The sequence below is a fragment of the Falco naumanni genome, chromosome 2, assembly GCF_017639655.2.
Source record: "Falco naumanni isolate bFalNau1 chromosome 2, bFalNau1.pat, whole genome shotgun sequence".
Lineage (NCBI taxonomy): Eukaryota > Metazoa > Chordata > Aves > Falconiformes > Falconidae > Falco > Falco naumanni.
This window is the reverse complement of record NC_054055.1, coordinates 79,116,780-79,134,747: the sequence shown is the minus strand read 5'-3', so window position 1 is coordinate 79,134,747 and position 17,968 is coordinate 79,116,780. Positions and strand designations below refer to the sequence as shown.

Genomic DNA, 17,968 nt, shown 5'->3' with positions numbered 1-17,968 from the left:
TGCCTCCGCAGCCACCGCCAGGTCCGCGGCCCACAGGTCACTGCGCGGGGGACCCGCTGCCTGCACGCCACATTGCCAAATTCCCACGAAGACCCCGCTGAGGCACAGAAATAAGCGGGTGGAAATGAGCAGGGCGCGGGGCGAGGGAAGGGGCTGCGGGGGCGGCCCGGGCGGGCGAGGCGGAGCGGCGGCTCCCAGGGTGCCCCGCGGCCGCTGCCTGTCCCCATGGCAACGGCGACGCGCCTGTCGGCCGAGCGGGCCGGTAATGGCGGCGGGGGCGATGAGGGAGGCCGGGCGGGGATGGGGCATGCCGGTGTGGGCAGTGGGGCCGGGGCAGAGGGGAGGTGGGCAGGGATGAAGGACATTTCTTGGGTGGGCACAGGGGGAGGTGGGATGCCCTGCCTGGGAGGGGCCCGTGGCGAGGGGCTGCGGTCCTGCCCTGGACAGGGACAGCAGAGCAGGGCGGTGGTGGGATGGGTGGCAGGGTGGTGGCAGGCTGGGTGGCAGGCTGGGTGGCAGGCTGGGTGACAGGGTGGTGGCAGGACGGTGGCAGGCTGGGTGGCAGGGCAGTGGCAGGGCAGTGGCAGGACCGTGGCAGGCTGGGTGGCAGTGCAGTGGCAGGACAATGGCAGGCTTGGTGGCAGGGCGGTGGCAGGGCGGTGGCAGGCTGGGTGGCAGGGTAGTGTCAGGATGGTGGCAGGCTGGGTGGCAGGGTGGTGGCAGGGCAGTGTCAGGATGGTGGCACGCTGGGTGGCAGGGCAGTGGCAGGGCGGTGGCAGGCTGGGTGGCAGGATGGTGGCAGGGCAGTGGCAGGACGGTGGCAGGCTGGGTGGCAGGATGGTGTCAGGGGGTTGCAGAGCAGTGTCAGGCTGGGTGGCAGGACGGTGGCAGGCTGGGTGGCAGGGCAGTGGCAGGCTGGGTGGCAGGCTGGGTGGCAGGGCAGTGGCAGGGCCTGGTGCTGAGTGCCAGGGCCCCGGGGTGGCTGCCAGGGCCAGGGCTGGGTGCCGAGGAGGTGCTGAGCTGGCTGTGGGGGCGGGGTGCTGCCCCAGGGCAGCCGCCAGGGCACGGCGAGGGGCTGCAGGGCTGCAGGCTGCTGAGGTGGCTGGGGAGAGCAGGTGGCGGCAGGAGCCCCCAGCCCCCTGGGGAATGCTGCGTTTGTGAGGGGGGGGGCTCTGGCTCGTGTGGGCTGTTTGGGCCGCACCAGGGGCTGTGTGGGCCACATCAGGGAGCTGTTTGGGGGCCCCGGAGGAGCCCGGTGACAGGCCTGAGGGCCCTGTACATGTCCTCGCCCTTCCTGCATGAGCGGGTGGCCCTGGCACCCTGGGCTCCGGGCTGGGCTGTGAGGCCAAGGGACTGCAGCCCCATGCTGGTGTGGGCATTCAGATTGTGTTCTCCTACCAGGACTGCCCCTTCATTGACTTTATTTTTGCACACAGACTGCAATTAATTTCTCCCCCTGACAGTTTTGCAGTTTGTGGGTGCTTGAAATGGCTTTTTCATCTTTGACAGGTAGATTTAGCCCTAATTATTTTTGTTCCTGCATCTCTGCCATCAACGTACATTCTTCTGGTGTTGGTCCATTTCAGCTCCGCTTCAGCTACTGATTTATTTTTTTTTACTGGTATAGTAATATCTTTAATTTTATTTTTCTGTTTCTTGTCTTTTACCTTCTGTTTTTCTGTCTTCTCCTTTTCCATTTTATTCTCAAAATCTGATCTTGAAGGTGGATGGTGAGGTTCAGCCCACAAACAGCTTAAAGCAATCAAATTGAATTAAAGCAGTAGGTTTATGTTTAATTTAAGCTAATTTGATTTAAAGACAGTTTGGCCAAAAAGTGTTGACAGTGCCAAATCAAATTTAAACAGAAATACAAATCGATGTACCAAGCTGGCCTTTGCCTAATCCTCATCTTAAAGCACGAGTTGTCATCTCTTAAGGGGTTATTGCACTGGACAAATGTAGTAGGACCCTGGGCATTCCTCGGTCTTCCACAAGGAAGACTTCTTAATGTAAGGGAATGAAAAGTAATGAAACTGTTTTGATTCAACCTAGAACATTTTGTGCAATCCTAAATTGCACTTTTTGATTTTCTTCAGGAGTTATCTGATTCCCCTCTCTCCTTTCAGAAATGTAATTTAATTTACAATAAAATACCACCACAAAGAAAAAAATGCCAACAAAGGAGTTAGAATGCTCTGAAAGTATCTTCTTTTTTTAGTGAAGGCTACTTGTCAAAATCTATCTAAACTAAAATAACCTTTTACTTCCCCTTAAATTTCTATTACGTAATTGCTATGCCCCTTTTAGACCCCCACAAATATACAACTTATTCTACTACTGGGTAGAATTCTGTATCTATAAAAATATGCTCTAAGTCGTCTTCATGTGATAATAAAAAAATTAAATGGATTTAATCATATCCCAAGAAATAATTTTTACCAGAACCACAGCATTTGCATAATGCTGCCAGGAGGATGAAGTATTCTGTTCTACTCTCCAGTAGCCTCAGTAGGGAAACAAACTGAGGTGTAACAGATATTCAAAAAGACATGGAAAATTAGACAGAATTCTGTATCTTATGCTAAATATATGTTTTTTTTTAAAAGCTAAACAATTAGGAGAGTTCATTTTGTTTGAAAATTGGACTGTTGAGAAAAGACAATTCCAGAGGAAGCAGCAATGTTACTTAGAAACCTGATCAAACAAAATGAGATCATCTCATCAGAGGACCACATCTCTGACAACAGCAGATTATAGGTGGTATTTTCCAAGCTATATGGGTGCATAGACATGGAGATAAGTGTCTTGCAGCATTTTCAAAAGCAAACAAATGCGTTAAGTACAGTTAGGCTGTGAAGAAATTGTTTTCATTAAAAAAATATTGAAATTTTCCCTAATGTTTCTTCTGAAATTGTGCAGACACTTCTATTACATTGTGAGGTTTTATTTTGCAAGCTTTTTTGTTTTTACAAACAATTCTGATTTGAAAACAAATAAAATAGACAACATCCCAAAAGTTTAAGAAAATCTCTATTTCAGTCTCTGAGGTGCTCAACTGTGCACCTTTAGGTGCTGCTATATCCTCTACCTATGATGTTAATATGGCAGCTAAGTATTTTTTTTCTGTTTTAATGCAGAAGTTAATTTTGTGATCTAATTATTGAAAAATATGACTAAATTATGGTTTTACATAAATGGAAATCTAAAAATACTATAAAAATACAGAAATACCTAGTTTCTAGACACTTGAACAATTATTTTTATAATATTGTAAAGTACTTTGTAGGTATTGAGCATAAATACAATTACACTTCTTTTAAATTACATTAATCATGGAGAAAATGTATACATTACAGGAAGTAAACTATGGTTTCTATTTCCATTGAAATGGGAGTACCTTGTAAATCTTTAGAAAATACATGCCAGTATCATAGAAAATTCTGAGATAAAAACTAGTATATTTCATGTTGCAGTTTATTCTGGAAACAAACTCACCCACTTACTATAGACCACACAATTATTTTAATGGGTTAAAGAGTAATGACTGTTGTGGGGTTTTTTTTAAAGGTAGCTTAGTATTTCTTAGCATCATTTAATACAGTTGAACACTCTTTAGTATTGTTTGTTACCTGTAAACAATAGCACTGTGATTCCTGATAGGTTATGGAGGTCAACTTTTAAGTCTTCTACCATAACACAGTTGTGAACTCCAGAGGATTGTTTCGTCCATATTTTAGTGGTAGAAGAGAGTAAGTCAGAATGTGGCACAAAAAGCAGGGATGCTGAATATTCCCCAAAGCATAAAAGTACAGAAGCTGCAGCTGTAGCAGAGGTAATGATTGTAGGTGATGCAGTAGAGAATACAGAAGTGAAAATTCTCATGCTAAATATACTAAGGGCTTTGTCAGTGACTTGCTCTGAAACAGCTAGAAACATCAAACACTTAGAAATATCAGGAATTGAAAAGAAGAAAACACTGGAAAAAGGAAAAAAAAGAAAAAGAAGGGAAAAGAACAGCTTATCTTCCCCCAAAATGATAAAAAAGATACTTTGTTTTCTGCTGGTAGTAAAATGAGGCATTCTTGAGAAATATAGCTGTTCCCTTTCTTTGGCATTTTTTTCAGTAATTAGGAAGACAGGGGAAACAGTTTTTCAGTGAAGAAAAATAATAAATCAGGTTTCAAATGCTAGGAAGGGGAGGGAAGAGAGATGGAGATTTCCTATTGTGTTACTTTACAGTCCTTGGCAATCCTAGAGACAGGATGATCACCTGAGATGTGGAAGCACCTTTACAATCCCTATTCCTCAATTTTAATCTGAGGAACTGAAAATGGCTTTCGCACATATACTGCAATTCCTGCTTTAGACTATGCATCACATGATGAGTATGAAAAAGTCTTTCCTGAGTAATGTTACTCAAAAATTATGTCTTCACAAAAGTGTCAGTTTTGAGAGAAAAAAAAGCTATGTTTAGGCTAGCTTAGTCATGGTGTATCATGTAAAACTAAGTTTGTGCTTCAATGGAAAGACCATACAGCACAAGTGTATTCCATTTACATAAATGTTAACAATGAAGAATCTCTTCATGTCTCCATGTTTTCATAGCTAGACCCATACATTCTTAGATCCTACTATGCCACCTCAAAAAATGAGTGTAAAACCAATGACCCTTTTCCTGCTGTGCATCAAAATTTCATCTACATCTACCAAACCTACAAGATGCAAATCAACCAAAAAGAGAGAGAGAAAACACTAATTATCTCTTCTATTATCTAAGTTACATGCTGCTGTCAAAAAGTCATACTGGCATGAAACTAGCAGACCAGCAAAAATAACCAGATTTTGTAAATCTATTTAGCAGAAGAATCATTATTGGCTAGTATCTGTGTTGGATATTTTAAGTGGTTCTTTTTGCTTGTTCATGGCTACTTGAAATGATCAGTTTCCCAGGACCACAATTACAATCTACATTTTCACCCCTTACAGATGTTTGTAGAATTTTTGTGAGCTTTTGCAGGAAAGTATTTTGCCTGTTTCTTTTGCATCCTTTCATTCCATTCTGACAAAATAAAGTAGTAATGTAACAGTGGTTCTTATTCTGCAAATATTTGTGTGACAACATTTGTGGTCATACTGCAATCTTCCTGCAGTGGAGTTGTATTACAGAGAATATGCAGGTACATGCAAGAGGAAACAAGCTTGCATACCTTCCATTTACTTTGGTTTTTACCTCTGGTGACTTTTTTCCACAGCACCTGTTAATTTTGCTCCCTGCAGGTCTTGAACATGTATGACCTCAACTGACTGCTGCAATTTCTTTTGTTTACTTCAACCTCCATGATTGTCTTTCTTAATCCATTTAAAACATATGCAAAAAAACCCAGCCCCGCCCTGCCCAAATCACAGTCTCTCCTCCTTTTGATTCCTAATCTCAGATTCTTTTTATCCTTTCCTTTTGCTATCACATTGACCTTGGTTGTCTGACCTTGTATGTCTCTCTCTGTATGAGCAAGGTCCCACCAGCTTGCCTCTGCTTTCTCTCTGTCAGCAGGGCCATCAGAACAAAGACCATCCACTTTGTATCCTGAAATAGTGGTGTGAATCAGCTGTTACAGGAATAAGAGCAAAGGACAGACAGAATTGTATAACCGACCCCCTTCATACTCTCTTATAACTTGCTTGCCTCGCACACCAGGTGCATGGGTGTCCGGCCCAGGCCCGACTCCAGCCCCTGCTGTGAGAAGGGGAAGAGCAAAGCTGGGCTGAAATTGCGCAGAACAGGAAGGCTGGTGCGGCTGCTGCCAGCAGGGAAGGAGAGAGAGAGCAATAGGTGCTGCTGCTGCAGGGTAGAGCCCTTTCCCCACTGAAGCCACTGCCCCATACATCTATGTCTTCTTCGATAACACTCTTTCCATGGCTTTCCACTATTCTGAAAGCAAGGAGGCCATGGTGTGGTGGTGCCATAGGCAATGTCCACCCTACTTTTCCTACCACCAATTTCATGTTGCTTCACATCTGCGGTGGGGTATGCTGGTTGGGGCCTGCTCTTGTAGAGTTTGTGTGCAGAACACCCTTTAAATTCAACAGAAGTGCTTGAAAAGATCTGTCCTTTTCCTCTGGTGTTTTTAGGTTAGGACCTTGTCTATTTTATCCACAAAATGTTATGTGAACTATAAATTATTATAAAAAGCTTCTAGCAAAATACTGTGAAATGTCGAGGGCTATAGTGAAATTGAATATATGCCTGAAAAAGGGGAACACACTCAGATTTAGAGTCTTGGCTATTTTCAAATTCTAATTATGTTTCAGGAAAGGAAAATTAGAGTTGTTCACTCAGATGCTGGCCATAAAGAAGAGCAAGTGGCAGTAATGCACTTGGAATGCTAGCCTATAAAGATTTTTTTCAATTGCTTATAGAAACAGTATACACAACTGCATAACAGTTCTATACAAATAAGCATTTAAGGTTTAAAAATTCAACTCAAAGCTGACTTGAAAATTCCAGAAAGCTGGGTAGAAATCTTAGCTGCAGAGAAATTAAACCATATGCTATTGTGATCACCTTGTTTTTTGAGTTCTTGCACACCTGTAAATTACAATGTTGGTTTTTTCTATCACATCCCTATTCAAAGTGTAGGTGCTCCCTCTTGGGAATCTTTCTAGATGGACTGAATGTAGTTCATCAGTCTCCAGATCATGCCTACATTAGTGAACTGCATGATTTACAGAAAGAAAATTTATTTCCATTGATGGTGTTAACATGAGCATACTTTACCAAGTTATTCCCAGAGTATTATTGCTGTTTGCCTTAGAAGACACCATCTATGTAGTTACACTTATTAATGGAAAGTGAGCATGGTGGCTGTTTCGAACAAAAATGGCTTGAGAGAAAGAAAAGAACGAACCTTGACCTCCTATAAACCTAGTTAGCTATGGCACAGTGCAGCCACATAAATGCACAGAGATATGAAGTCTTTAATGGCTTTATCTGTGAAATACTTGAACATTGTAGTCTTAGTATAGATCTTGGACGTTTTGTCAAATATACCACAGTTAAGTAGCTTGGAAGACCAGTAGATGAGCTTATGTGAGCACTAAAGACATACAGTGATTTTGTTGCCTCAAATGATTGCTATATATCAGTGTTGGTTTACTTTGGTCTGAATGCAGGAGGAAAACAATTCCCGGCTGAGAAGATACCACAACAGAATTCTTCATTTTTAAGCCTGCAGAGTAGTATGATTTCCCAGAAAAAAATATAATGGCTCAGCAAGTATCGTCGGCAAGACTTCACAAAATTAAAGAGTTGAAGAATGAAATATTTGTTTTACAACACAAATTAGAAGAATCAAGCTTAGAAAACCATATTTTGAAACAGCTTCAGTGTCGGCACTCGAAAGCAATAGGTAGATACAAAAATTCACAAAACAACTTGCCGGATCTTTTAGCAAGTCATTCTAATGAGGTGAGAGCTTTAAGGAAACTCCTGAGGACATCTCAGGAGGATGAGAGAAAGACATCCAGGAAGCTCAGAAAAGTTGAAGCAGAGCTGCTAAAAGCTAAAGATGCTTTGCAGACCTTGCACATGCTTTCAGAAGACAAAGCTCTTGCAGAGAGAGAGGAACTTGAGCACAAATTGTCAGTCCTTACAGAAAAAATAGAAGTGAATGATAAGAGAATACAGGTAATATGTGCATACCATTGTATTTGTTCAACAATAATAGCAGAGGTTTCTGTGTAAGAATAGTGGAAAGTTTTTAGCTGCTTCTTGTTAACATTAACGAACCTGATGTAATCCTGTAGCATTGAACATTCTTTTTAACCCAGTGCTGTCCCTGAGTGTAAGGTACTAAAAATTGCAGTAGTACCCCCTTCCAGTGTTTTAAAATCTGGCAGAAATGTACGAGTAGATTGTCTGGGAATAAAGATCTTTTAGGAATGAAGTTATGTGCCTTAACCCTGTTAGGTCAGAAACAGTATATAGTTGGAGAGCAATATTCAGCAGAGTATCTACTCTGCTCCCTGCCAGCAGCATGGGGTATCCAGGCTTGCTTGGGTCATCTGGCCACAACAGCACGGACCTGAATTTACCACGGCAAAGCACAGGATTAGTCATACATGGAGACCACCAGGCTGCTGCTGATGTATTTCCTTAAACAAGCAAAGCTGACTTATCTGGAGCTAGCACTGTTATTTTTACATAGTGCTTGTGGGCAATATGGACATGCCTATATCTCCTATTCACTAATTACTGTCACTCACTGTAGTTGGCTGTAGAGCATCTGCTGAATTAAGCAGTAGTCCAGTGTCCTAGATTTTAGGATTGATTCTATTGTTGATTTATTACGCAACTGTAGTAAAAGCCTGGTGGGAGTTCAAAAGGAGGTAATTCAGCTCCTTTTAATATCCATGCTTCTTTACTTTTATTGAACCCTTCGCAAAAAGACAGGAATACAGTTTTTCATACGAAAGAGGAAGAGTGAAATTTCCATTGTCCTCCAGGAATTATTTTCTGTTTTCTATGGGGTATATTATGCATAAAATTAAATAAAGAGCCAGGTAGTGTTAGAGGCATTTCACCATCTGAAAAGCTAGGTCTGAAATACATTTATTACAGGAAAGAAAATGAAAATATTAGCAACTAAATTCAGAACCTCTTTTGAAAACTTTTTATTTACACAAGTCCTAGTGAGAAGCTATAAAGAGCATGAAGGATTGGGTGTCCACCTTACAGTTTTAGTAACCATAACTTCAGTGCATGGCACTGGGTGCTGATGATAAAGCACTTCATCAAGTACTCAATAACTTATCCAGTTTTCATTTACACTAAGTCAGTTAGTAGATCTCAGTGTGAACAGAAATGTTGTCTTAACTTTCCAGAGATTATTGTATTCATTAATCCATGAGAAAGGTTAGCCTTATTTGTTATGTTTGAATGCCAAATATACTTTCTTTTTGTTTAGCAAAATTAGGTTTTAAACCAGGTTTTCTCATTTTTAAAGTAATTTTGCAGATGCTTCATAATTTCGTGCATTGTTTACAATAGAATAAAATCATTAGAAGCTTACTTTTCATTATGTTTATTTTTTAAACCTGGTAAGAACTGAAATTTTTCAACAGTCACACTGTGTACCATCCATATCGTAAAATATGTAATCTTTTTAAGAGCCTAGAAAAGCAGCTGAAGTTGAACAATAGCACCTTTAGTCATCAGCTGGCAAATGAGAACAAAAAAGCTGTGGAAGCTGCGATAATTACAAAGAACTTGAAAATGGAAATTAACTCTCTTCACCAAAAACTTAAGGTACTGAAGATTTTAAACAGGTTTCTGTTCCTGCAAGAAAATTAAAGTATTTAATGTTAGCTGTTGCTTTTGCCTCTTTTATATTATTTAGTAATGGGATTTTTGTTTCCTAGTTGAGTCTATAGTCTACCAAAAAAAGTCAAAATATCATATGATGAAATTATTGTAGTTTTTTTTTTCAAAAGTTCAAAGTAGTTCAATAACTAATCGAAACAGAGATTAATGCGTCACAATTTGAACAGAATCCACACCAACTTGTTACTATTTTGATAAATCTAGGTCAGTATATTCATCTACTAACTTTAAATGAGCTCCCTTACAGAAACCCTTCCAAATCAAAATGAGCCAAATATTACAATCTGCAAAACTAGAGCTTAGCAAAAAGACTTACATAAATGTTTCAACAGTTTGTTTAAATTCTAGCTTAGTTTTTAGACAAATATTTTTGGGACAGGTATGTCCAGTTTAGCACTTACTGTAATGCTTGTAAGCCAAACACACAGAAAAACCTAAAAGTGACACTAAATAGAAATTGAAACCAAAATGCCATGAATGATATGTCATATGAGTTGTAAACAAGAAAAACAGTACATATTCCAAAAAAACATGAAAACCCTTGTGGCTTTTTAATACTTTAAATTGTGTTTGTAAGTGAAACAATATAAACACAGGTAAATATAAAAGTATATTTAAAGGTTAAAAAAAAAAAAAGTATAACAATATAAACACAGATAAATTGTACTTTTTTTATTTCTGTGTGAACTGACCAATCTATCTGCTAATCCCACTAGGGATATTATTTCTAAATAATCCCACGAGGGATATATTTCTAAATAGAATCAAGTATCTGTTGTTATGGAGAGTTTTCCCAGACATTCTGAAAGGCAGAACAGGCAGCTCCTGATGATTCATGGAGATCTGCATTTCTGTACATGGGCTTTGTTTGTCCCTCTTACTTATGTATCAGGTCCAGAAACCTTCCTACTGATACCTGGCAGCAGCCAGGCTTCCCAGCAGCAAAAGCCCAGTGAGCTGTTCGGAAAGGAAAAAAGTATAGTGCTCTTCCCAGTCTCCATATCAAAGTCCCCAAACAGTACTTGCAGTGCTGTTTCCCTGCCAGAGTCTGATTTCCTTCTATATGTGCAGATCTGGGGAGACAGGAGTAATTATAGTCCCAGGAACACTAATGTAAAACTGTTCCAAAATACAAATTATTCTAAAGTACAGTTCTCAACTTTTCTCTAAAATGTTTTTCTATCTCGTGTGTTTTCCACAGTTTTCTATGTGTCCACCCCTCTTAATGTTATATTTAGATTTACAAAACCTGTTGGTTTACCACAAAGAAGACCGGACCTGCTTATTAACCTTATTTCTGTGCCAGAACAGAATTTATTCTTACACTTTCATAGTTTTGGGCATCAGACTAATTCAGACCATTCAAGGTATTCAGACACACATTAAGGACAACCTGTATCTCCAAAGTAAATGCAGCTCCTGTTTTTCACACTAAAAGCTGATACGGTGAGAGTGTTACTGAAATCTCTGTTCTGTGTTTAAGATAGATTTCAGTAAGGAAAGAGGACTCTTGCTAAATAAATTTTAAACGTATGCCTGTGAAGTTTATGTCACCTCCCAAGCAACAGGTTATAAAACAGAACTGAGCATATTGTAACCAAAGGCACTGAATAAATAAATTTTAAAAACAGGGAGTAAAGGCAAAAATGACTGTCTAAAAAAAATAACTCAGAACAACAAATGAAAAACTCATTAAAGAAGAATTAGTCTTCTGAAGAGTGTGTTACGAAAAACATCATGTAGGTGTACAGATGTGTTCTTAGCCTTAAAAAGGGAGAATTTTGGTTTGGCTTCTGAAAGAAATTGACAAATCCTATTTATGTAAATGCCGACAGCACCACATGGCCTGGCACAAAGCAAAATCACTGACAGTTTTCCCCAATGTGGCAAAAGTAAGTTGGTAAAAAGTAATCCTCAACACATATTAATAGTGTTTATTTCTTCATAGGAAAAGGATCGGCAACTTTGTGTAAAAAATATCTATTCAAATTGGATGCCTAAAATCCCAGAAGACAAAAGTGATCCAGTACTTCATGAAAAACGTACGTGTGTATTAATTTTCCTTTTTTTTGTTTAGTTACGTGAGACTTACATTGATTTATGACTGGGAGGTCTATCCCAAAATAAAAGCCAATATAGTACTTTCATATGAGCTAAAAGTATTCTGTTACATGTAATTTAAAGAGAGTTGCTTGGGTTTTTGCTCATTTATTTTATGAATACAAATATATGACCTGTTTTTAACATTTAACCCAATTGTCATCATGGATAGCATTTAGCATATGTAGTTTTAGTATACTAACAATGACACAGAAGTAGTGCTGCTATTGTAAGTGTCTGTTTGCATCAAGAGCTGTTTGCCTATTTGTTTATTACAAAGTGAAGCTATCAGTACACAAAGCTTTGCAGACTAATTTTTGTTTGAGCTGCCATTGACTTGGCCTGGAGAAGTGGCCATTGTAGACCTAGAATACCCACACATGGCTTGCTAACTCAAAGCACCTCACAAACAACCCTCCTGTAGCAAGTTCCTAGTTTTAGTACAGACTTTCAAAGTGCTTTTATATAAGCAAAAATAATGACTTTGATTGTGTCTTTAAAAACTGTTTTCTCATCTTTAAAATCCTTAGACCTTGTAACTTGCAAATAGCAGAGATGCTTCAATGTCTGTTATTGAAGCTCCTACAACTTGCATTTTGTTGGGGTGAAAGGAGAAGAGGAATTTTCAGATACAAGGTTTAGGCATTTTAAAGGAGAGTCTGATGATGATACTGTCAGCTTATCTGTGAAAAGAGAATGTCTATCCTTAGTGGTCCTTTGCTTTTTAGCATAAGTAAACTTAAATGGGCAACCAGAGATCTTCATAACCCAGTTATTGTATATCCTCTCAATTAGTTATATCCACAGAATTAATGTTATTTAGAAAAATGTAATAGAATGATAGAAAAGAACAACAGAAAACGTACTATCATGAAAGCAAGCTCTTTATTAAAGAGTATTTCTTTCACATGGATGCTCAGACAGGTATTGGGGAGGAGTATCTATTAGATGCAGTCTTGTCTGTCAAATGTTCCAGGAGCTGCAACTTTGTGTGGGATTCAGCTGCCTAATTATAGGCATTCAGTGCCATTTGAGATGCTCTTGCATCTGCCTGGCCCTGCAGTTGTTGTTCCAGCAGGACACAGGCATCCCATCGGTGCTGCGTAGTATCAGTCAGACTTATGTGGATACCTTGAATACTTGAGGGCATCTCAAATAGCATGAGGTGCCTGTGTTCAGAGAAGTGGGTGCCAGCCCTTGAACTGAAGGGAGCAACAATTACAAATCATACATGCCAAGAACTTTTATGCTGCCAATGCACTCACTATATTCATCAAATGTTGTTTGGGACAAAGATGTTGAAGGAGATAGTTTTCTTGAAGCACTTAGAAATTTCTCATTGTCATATGCTTTAGTATCTATAATTTACAAATAAATGTGTTTTATACAGAAACAAATAAACAGATTTCAAGTACTTTCTTTCCCCATATTGAAAATGTTTTGCCTCCTACTCAGGATTGTAAACATGCTGTCAGTATCCTAAAGGAGTGCTTACTGCACAACAAACTTACACCCTTGATTCTGGATAATGATCTGAACATTGACTTTTCTGGATTAAGCACATCTTTAAAATACTGGTCAGATATTCTTGCTCCTAAACTCAAGGAGTCTTCATGTGGGTACAGAAGAGCACTTGAAATTTCCATGGTAGCAAGCACATCTGCTGGAAATATTGCATATGCCCACAGAATTCTTCAAATTATGGCATCAGTACAAACTATTATCATAGTCAGTTTATTTCTCTCCTCTTTGTTGCCTTTGCAAATCCATTACTCTGCCTTAATTACAAGTGAACTACAGGGAAAAGGTTGGTAATTCAAGTTGTAAAATTAAGAAACACAAAGTCCTACTTCTCATTCCAAGTCAGACACGTTTTTTTATGAAGCTTTAAATTCCAGTTTTAGTTACGTCACGCAACCAGCTGTGGGTTTTTTTACTCACATATGGATTTGTACAATATTATTATTTAAACTACAGGACTTAAATCACTGTTTACTATTTAAGTTATTTTCTTTAAGCAAGATAAGGGAGCTTAGTTGGAGAGAGACCTGATATTTTGTAACAAAGAGGCTTCAAAGTTGTCTGATCCTTTGCTATTTTTGGCCAATAAAGGTTTCATTCTTTGCCGGTTAATGGCAAAGATTTAGATGGAAAGTTGATTTAGAAACCTAAACCAGAAATTACTGACAATTCTTTTTTCTTTTCACTATTGATTTGAATTTTCCTATAACGGACTTAAGAGTTACTTCTTCAAGTAATTATTTTCTGTTCTGAGTTTGCAAGAATTTTTACCCAGCAGGAAAGAAAAAAATAAATGTGGGGCTGCATTTTTTAACACTCCTGATAAATACCTGAAAGTAACCTTGCTTAGGTTATCAGAAAGCTCTATGTACATAAATAAAATGGATCAATTGAATGAAGCCATTAATTTCATAAGCTCGGCATGAGAGCAAAATTTGCTTAGTTGTGGGAAGGTCACACCAGCTCATCTAGAGGTACAGCTCCCCCTAGTTCTGAATCCGAGGAACGCTCCGCTGGCATTTGTTGAAAAAGCTGAACTAACTACTTGGTGGTTGCCTTTCGAAAGGGAAAATTAATTCCCTCCACATCATCAGTCATTCCTTCAAAAGTAAGCCTCAAATTGGTTATCAACATCCTTTTTACCACCAAACATCAATCATTTGAAAATCATCATATTTATGGAGACTCTTCCTCTGATTTCAGAGCTCAAAACTGGGAATAAGGTCAAATGTTCACACAGGTAAGGAAGTTCACATACTGGCTCCTCTGCTAGCAGCGTTCTTGGCTACCGTACTCATGTCAAAATTAATTCTAAAAATAGAATAAAAGAACAATATACTCACCTTCCCCATCCCATCTCCATTCAGCTATTTCTTTAAATGTTTCATTCAACCATTCTCTTGGAATGTCTTTTCAAAGAGCATAGATATTTCAGTGTTAAGCATTTCCTCTGAAGAGTTTGGTTCCATAAAGCCTTACATAAGTGCCTAACTTTGAGAAAGGTGAGTAACCAAGTTAGAAAGCATAAAAGCAAGCATGTTTATTATACTCTGTAAGATCTGAATTTAGGAACCTGAAAGCTCAGACCTCTTAAATTTATGTTAGAATATTACCCCACAAATTAAGCCCATATGGGCTCTAGGGTATACATACATTTGTCTGGCTCCACATGTTCTATCTGAACTGGACTTTGTAGATCTAAAACTTAAGCATATGATTTAGTGATGTACAAATGAAAATGCTCAAAAGTCTAGGTAGTTATGTTTGTGTTCCAGTTTCAACATTTATAGATTAGGCAGAATTTCATTATGGAAGGGCATTAAGACATACATCAAAAAAAAAAAGTTTAAATCCTAGGTCACATACCAGTATTATCAGTCATCAAAAAGTAGCTTTTGTTTATATCAACAATATAATTTTGGAGTCTGCTGTATTACTAACGATTGTCCTTTTCAATAGGTCTTAGTATAAACAGATCAGTGCAAGTAGAGAAACAGAGCTTTAGATCGCTGCTGCTGTCACAGTATCAAACTCAGGAAACAGAAAAAAGCCCAATTCAGCTAAAAAAGGTATGAAAGATCTGAATCCAATCCTTGTTTAAACTCTCAGCTAAGCTGTATGTTATTCCCCGAGTTTCAGTAACATGCTGAATAGCCCGATCCCCCATCTTAGCTTTCTAGGACGTGGGTTTTGTGTGAATGTAATTATATTGCAGAAAATACACAGGACAAACGTTGTGATAAAAAATAAGAAAATAATAGTAATAGAAATTATTTATATTTTTATAAGTTCTGCATTGTGCACTTTTAAAAGTCATTAAACAAGTATTCCCTCATTATTTGTACCTTTAATTACCAATTATAGGAGAAAAAGTCTTTAGAAGATAAGAATCAAATGAAGCATACATGGATGCCCAATGCAGAACAGAAAAGCAATCGACCAAGAAAACACCGAAGCCAGAAACTTTTAGTAGAACACGTAGAGGTATATTTTAACATTTTCCTCAGAAACTCACTTGACGTTTTCAAAAGCTGAATGAACCAATGGTATTGGTAATTTCCATGTGCCTGACAGCCTTTAGCTTGCACCTGACTGACAGGAACTAGTTCAACAAAATCATGTATTAAGACACTGAAATCCGCTGCTGGCAGTGCTGCACTGACAGCAGAGCAGCTCCACAGCATAAAGCATCTTCATGCTGCTGTACTTCTAAAAGCAGTTCCTGGTCATGCTGGTAAAAAGTCCGTGCTTTATCTGTAAAAGTATACTTTAGTTAACAGTTTGTTAATTCCATGCTAAGCAAACAGTGATCTTAAATTGTTGGTTGTGAATCTTCATCATAGCTGATGTCAACATACTTTTCTGGCTCAGGATCTATTGCCAAGAAAGGAAGAGGACCTCTTCAAGGGCTGGGAGTATCTCCTCATTACAGTGATCACTGTAAATAGATTTTATCTAAATTTTTGCCATTGACTGTGTTCTCATATAAAAGCTATATTCAAAGGACTCATCTATAAACACTTTTATTTTCAAGAAATTCTAGAGAACAGAGCCAGTGCATCTATTCCTTTCAAGGCTTTTTTTTTTTTTTTCTAAAAAATTCATGTTATTTTCATTCGGGTAAGTCTTGTAGAAAGAACCAAGATCTGAATACTGTCATGCTAAATACTTCACAAATGTTAACAAACATAATGTGACCTACAGGTCACACATTTACAGAGGTGAAACAGGCTGTTGAGGTCACTTACTAGATCAGTAACAGAGCCAGTTATCTGGAATGTGTTAACTCCTGAGTTCTGTACTCCGACTTCCTAGCCTGCAGCCTTTCCAGACCCCACCAGATAACCAGAGTCAACATTTGTCTTTGAAATCCCCTTTTAAAATTGACAGAAAACACAAGTCTTCTGATTCTGCCTGTGAATCTTCTCTCTCCTCACTGTTTGCCAGACTCTCTTCCAGCTTTCTCCCACTGCTGATATTAGACTGACATACTGCAACTTCATACTTCTTTAAGCTTGGACTCGATCTCATTTTGCAGGTAGTCTTTCAAGTCCCTCCAAAGCACAGAACCTTCTACAATTTATCTCCTACAGCAGGGAAATATTTACTATAGGCATTCAGTATACACATACCTTTTTCCACTAAAAATGGAACTAACTCATTTATAGGTTAGAGTTGTATATTCCATTCTATGTATATTCTGCTCTATGCAACGAGCAACTGTGCTGTCAGTTAAGGGAAAGAAAATCATACAGACATTTAAGCTCCATCTAAAAACAAGAAAATGACAATTAGAGGGCAGATCTCATGTGGTCTCTTCATTGCACTGTATGTGACTTTTCTAGCCCTGTATTTAGCCACTACTGATTATATTCAGTGGCACAGTGATTGTGTTTAAATCTTGCTCCATCCTATTCTACTTACTAGTAAATAGCATTGTCATAACCCTCAAGATTGAAATACCATCAATAATAACAATTTAGGCAATGAAAAAGGAAGTGAAACTTGCTCTCATTAATGCTTCATGACTCTTTCTATTCCTAGGCAATTTAATAACATTCCTAAACCCCACAACATTTCAGAGTATTTCAGAGAGAGTAGACTGCTGACAGAAGAATACACTTGTTTGGAATTTATGAAAGAGCGAAAAAAGACAGATTTGCTTAAACAGGAGCTGAAGAAACTGATGAAAACTGAACAAACTCCTCTAAGTGACAGTGTGAAAGATAACTGTCAAGAGAAAGATAGAGTGGAAGAATATGAAAAGGAAGAAAAAAAGCTAAATAAAAAATAAAACTAAGTAACAGTGAGAAGGCAGAGAGTAAATGTGTAACTCCAGGTCCAAGAAACAAAACATTCATTAGGCTGACACCCCCACCCCCCAAAGCTACTGATAATTTGCATCATGGGCCTCTTACATCAGATACAAAACCAAAAAAAGGCAGTCTTTGCAACCATAGACATGCAGGTCAGGACTACAGTGAAACAGCTGAATCAAAAGTGAAAAATTCCTTTGGGCTGTATGAACCATCTTTTGGTAAAGATACCAAAACAAGGCAGAAGGACAGCTCCACTGAAGTGGAAGGCTGTGCTCATATAACATTTGCTGAAAGGAAATAGTCTTATGAAAGAACTCTTTGGACCAGGCTGTGTTTGAAGGGACAACCATTCAAGTTCTAACATGAGAGGAATGAAGAAAAGGAAGTGAAAAGATGCAGGATTACACAAACCACATTTCAAACCACCACTACTAGTTCATAATGTCCAGCATCTAACACTCATCATCATGAATAACCTCATGAGAATACACAAACTAATTATTTTGTTTGATAAATTTAATTAAGTACATCAACTTATCTTTCATCTAGAAATCTGGATCATTTAAAACATTTTTTAAAAGTAATGGGTTTACCTTCATTAAATGCATATTAAATCTTACAAGAACCGACCATTTCTTTCAATAATTTT

General features: G+C 38.7%; 1 protein-coding gene across 1 annotated transcript; it reads left to right on the top strand.

Moving 5' to 3' along the window:
• Positions 1-225: 225 nt before the first annotated feature.
• On the top strand, positions 226-17,708 carry LCA5L (lebercilin LCA5 like). Its single transcript, XM_040584174.1, is given in 12 exon segments — positions 226-262; positions 3,714-4,016; positions 7,144-7,248; positions 7,251-7,684; positions 9,167-9,304; positions 11,328-11,421; positions 14,960-15,069; positions 15,365-15,392; positions 15,395-15,484; positions 17,083-17,291; positions 17,294-17,616; positions 17,618-17,708. Coding segments are annotated over 12 exon segments (1,962 nt in total).
• Positions 17,709-17,968: the final 260 nt, after the last annotated feature.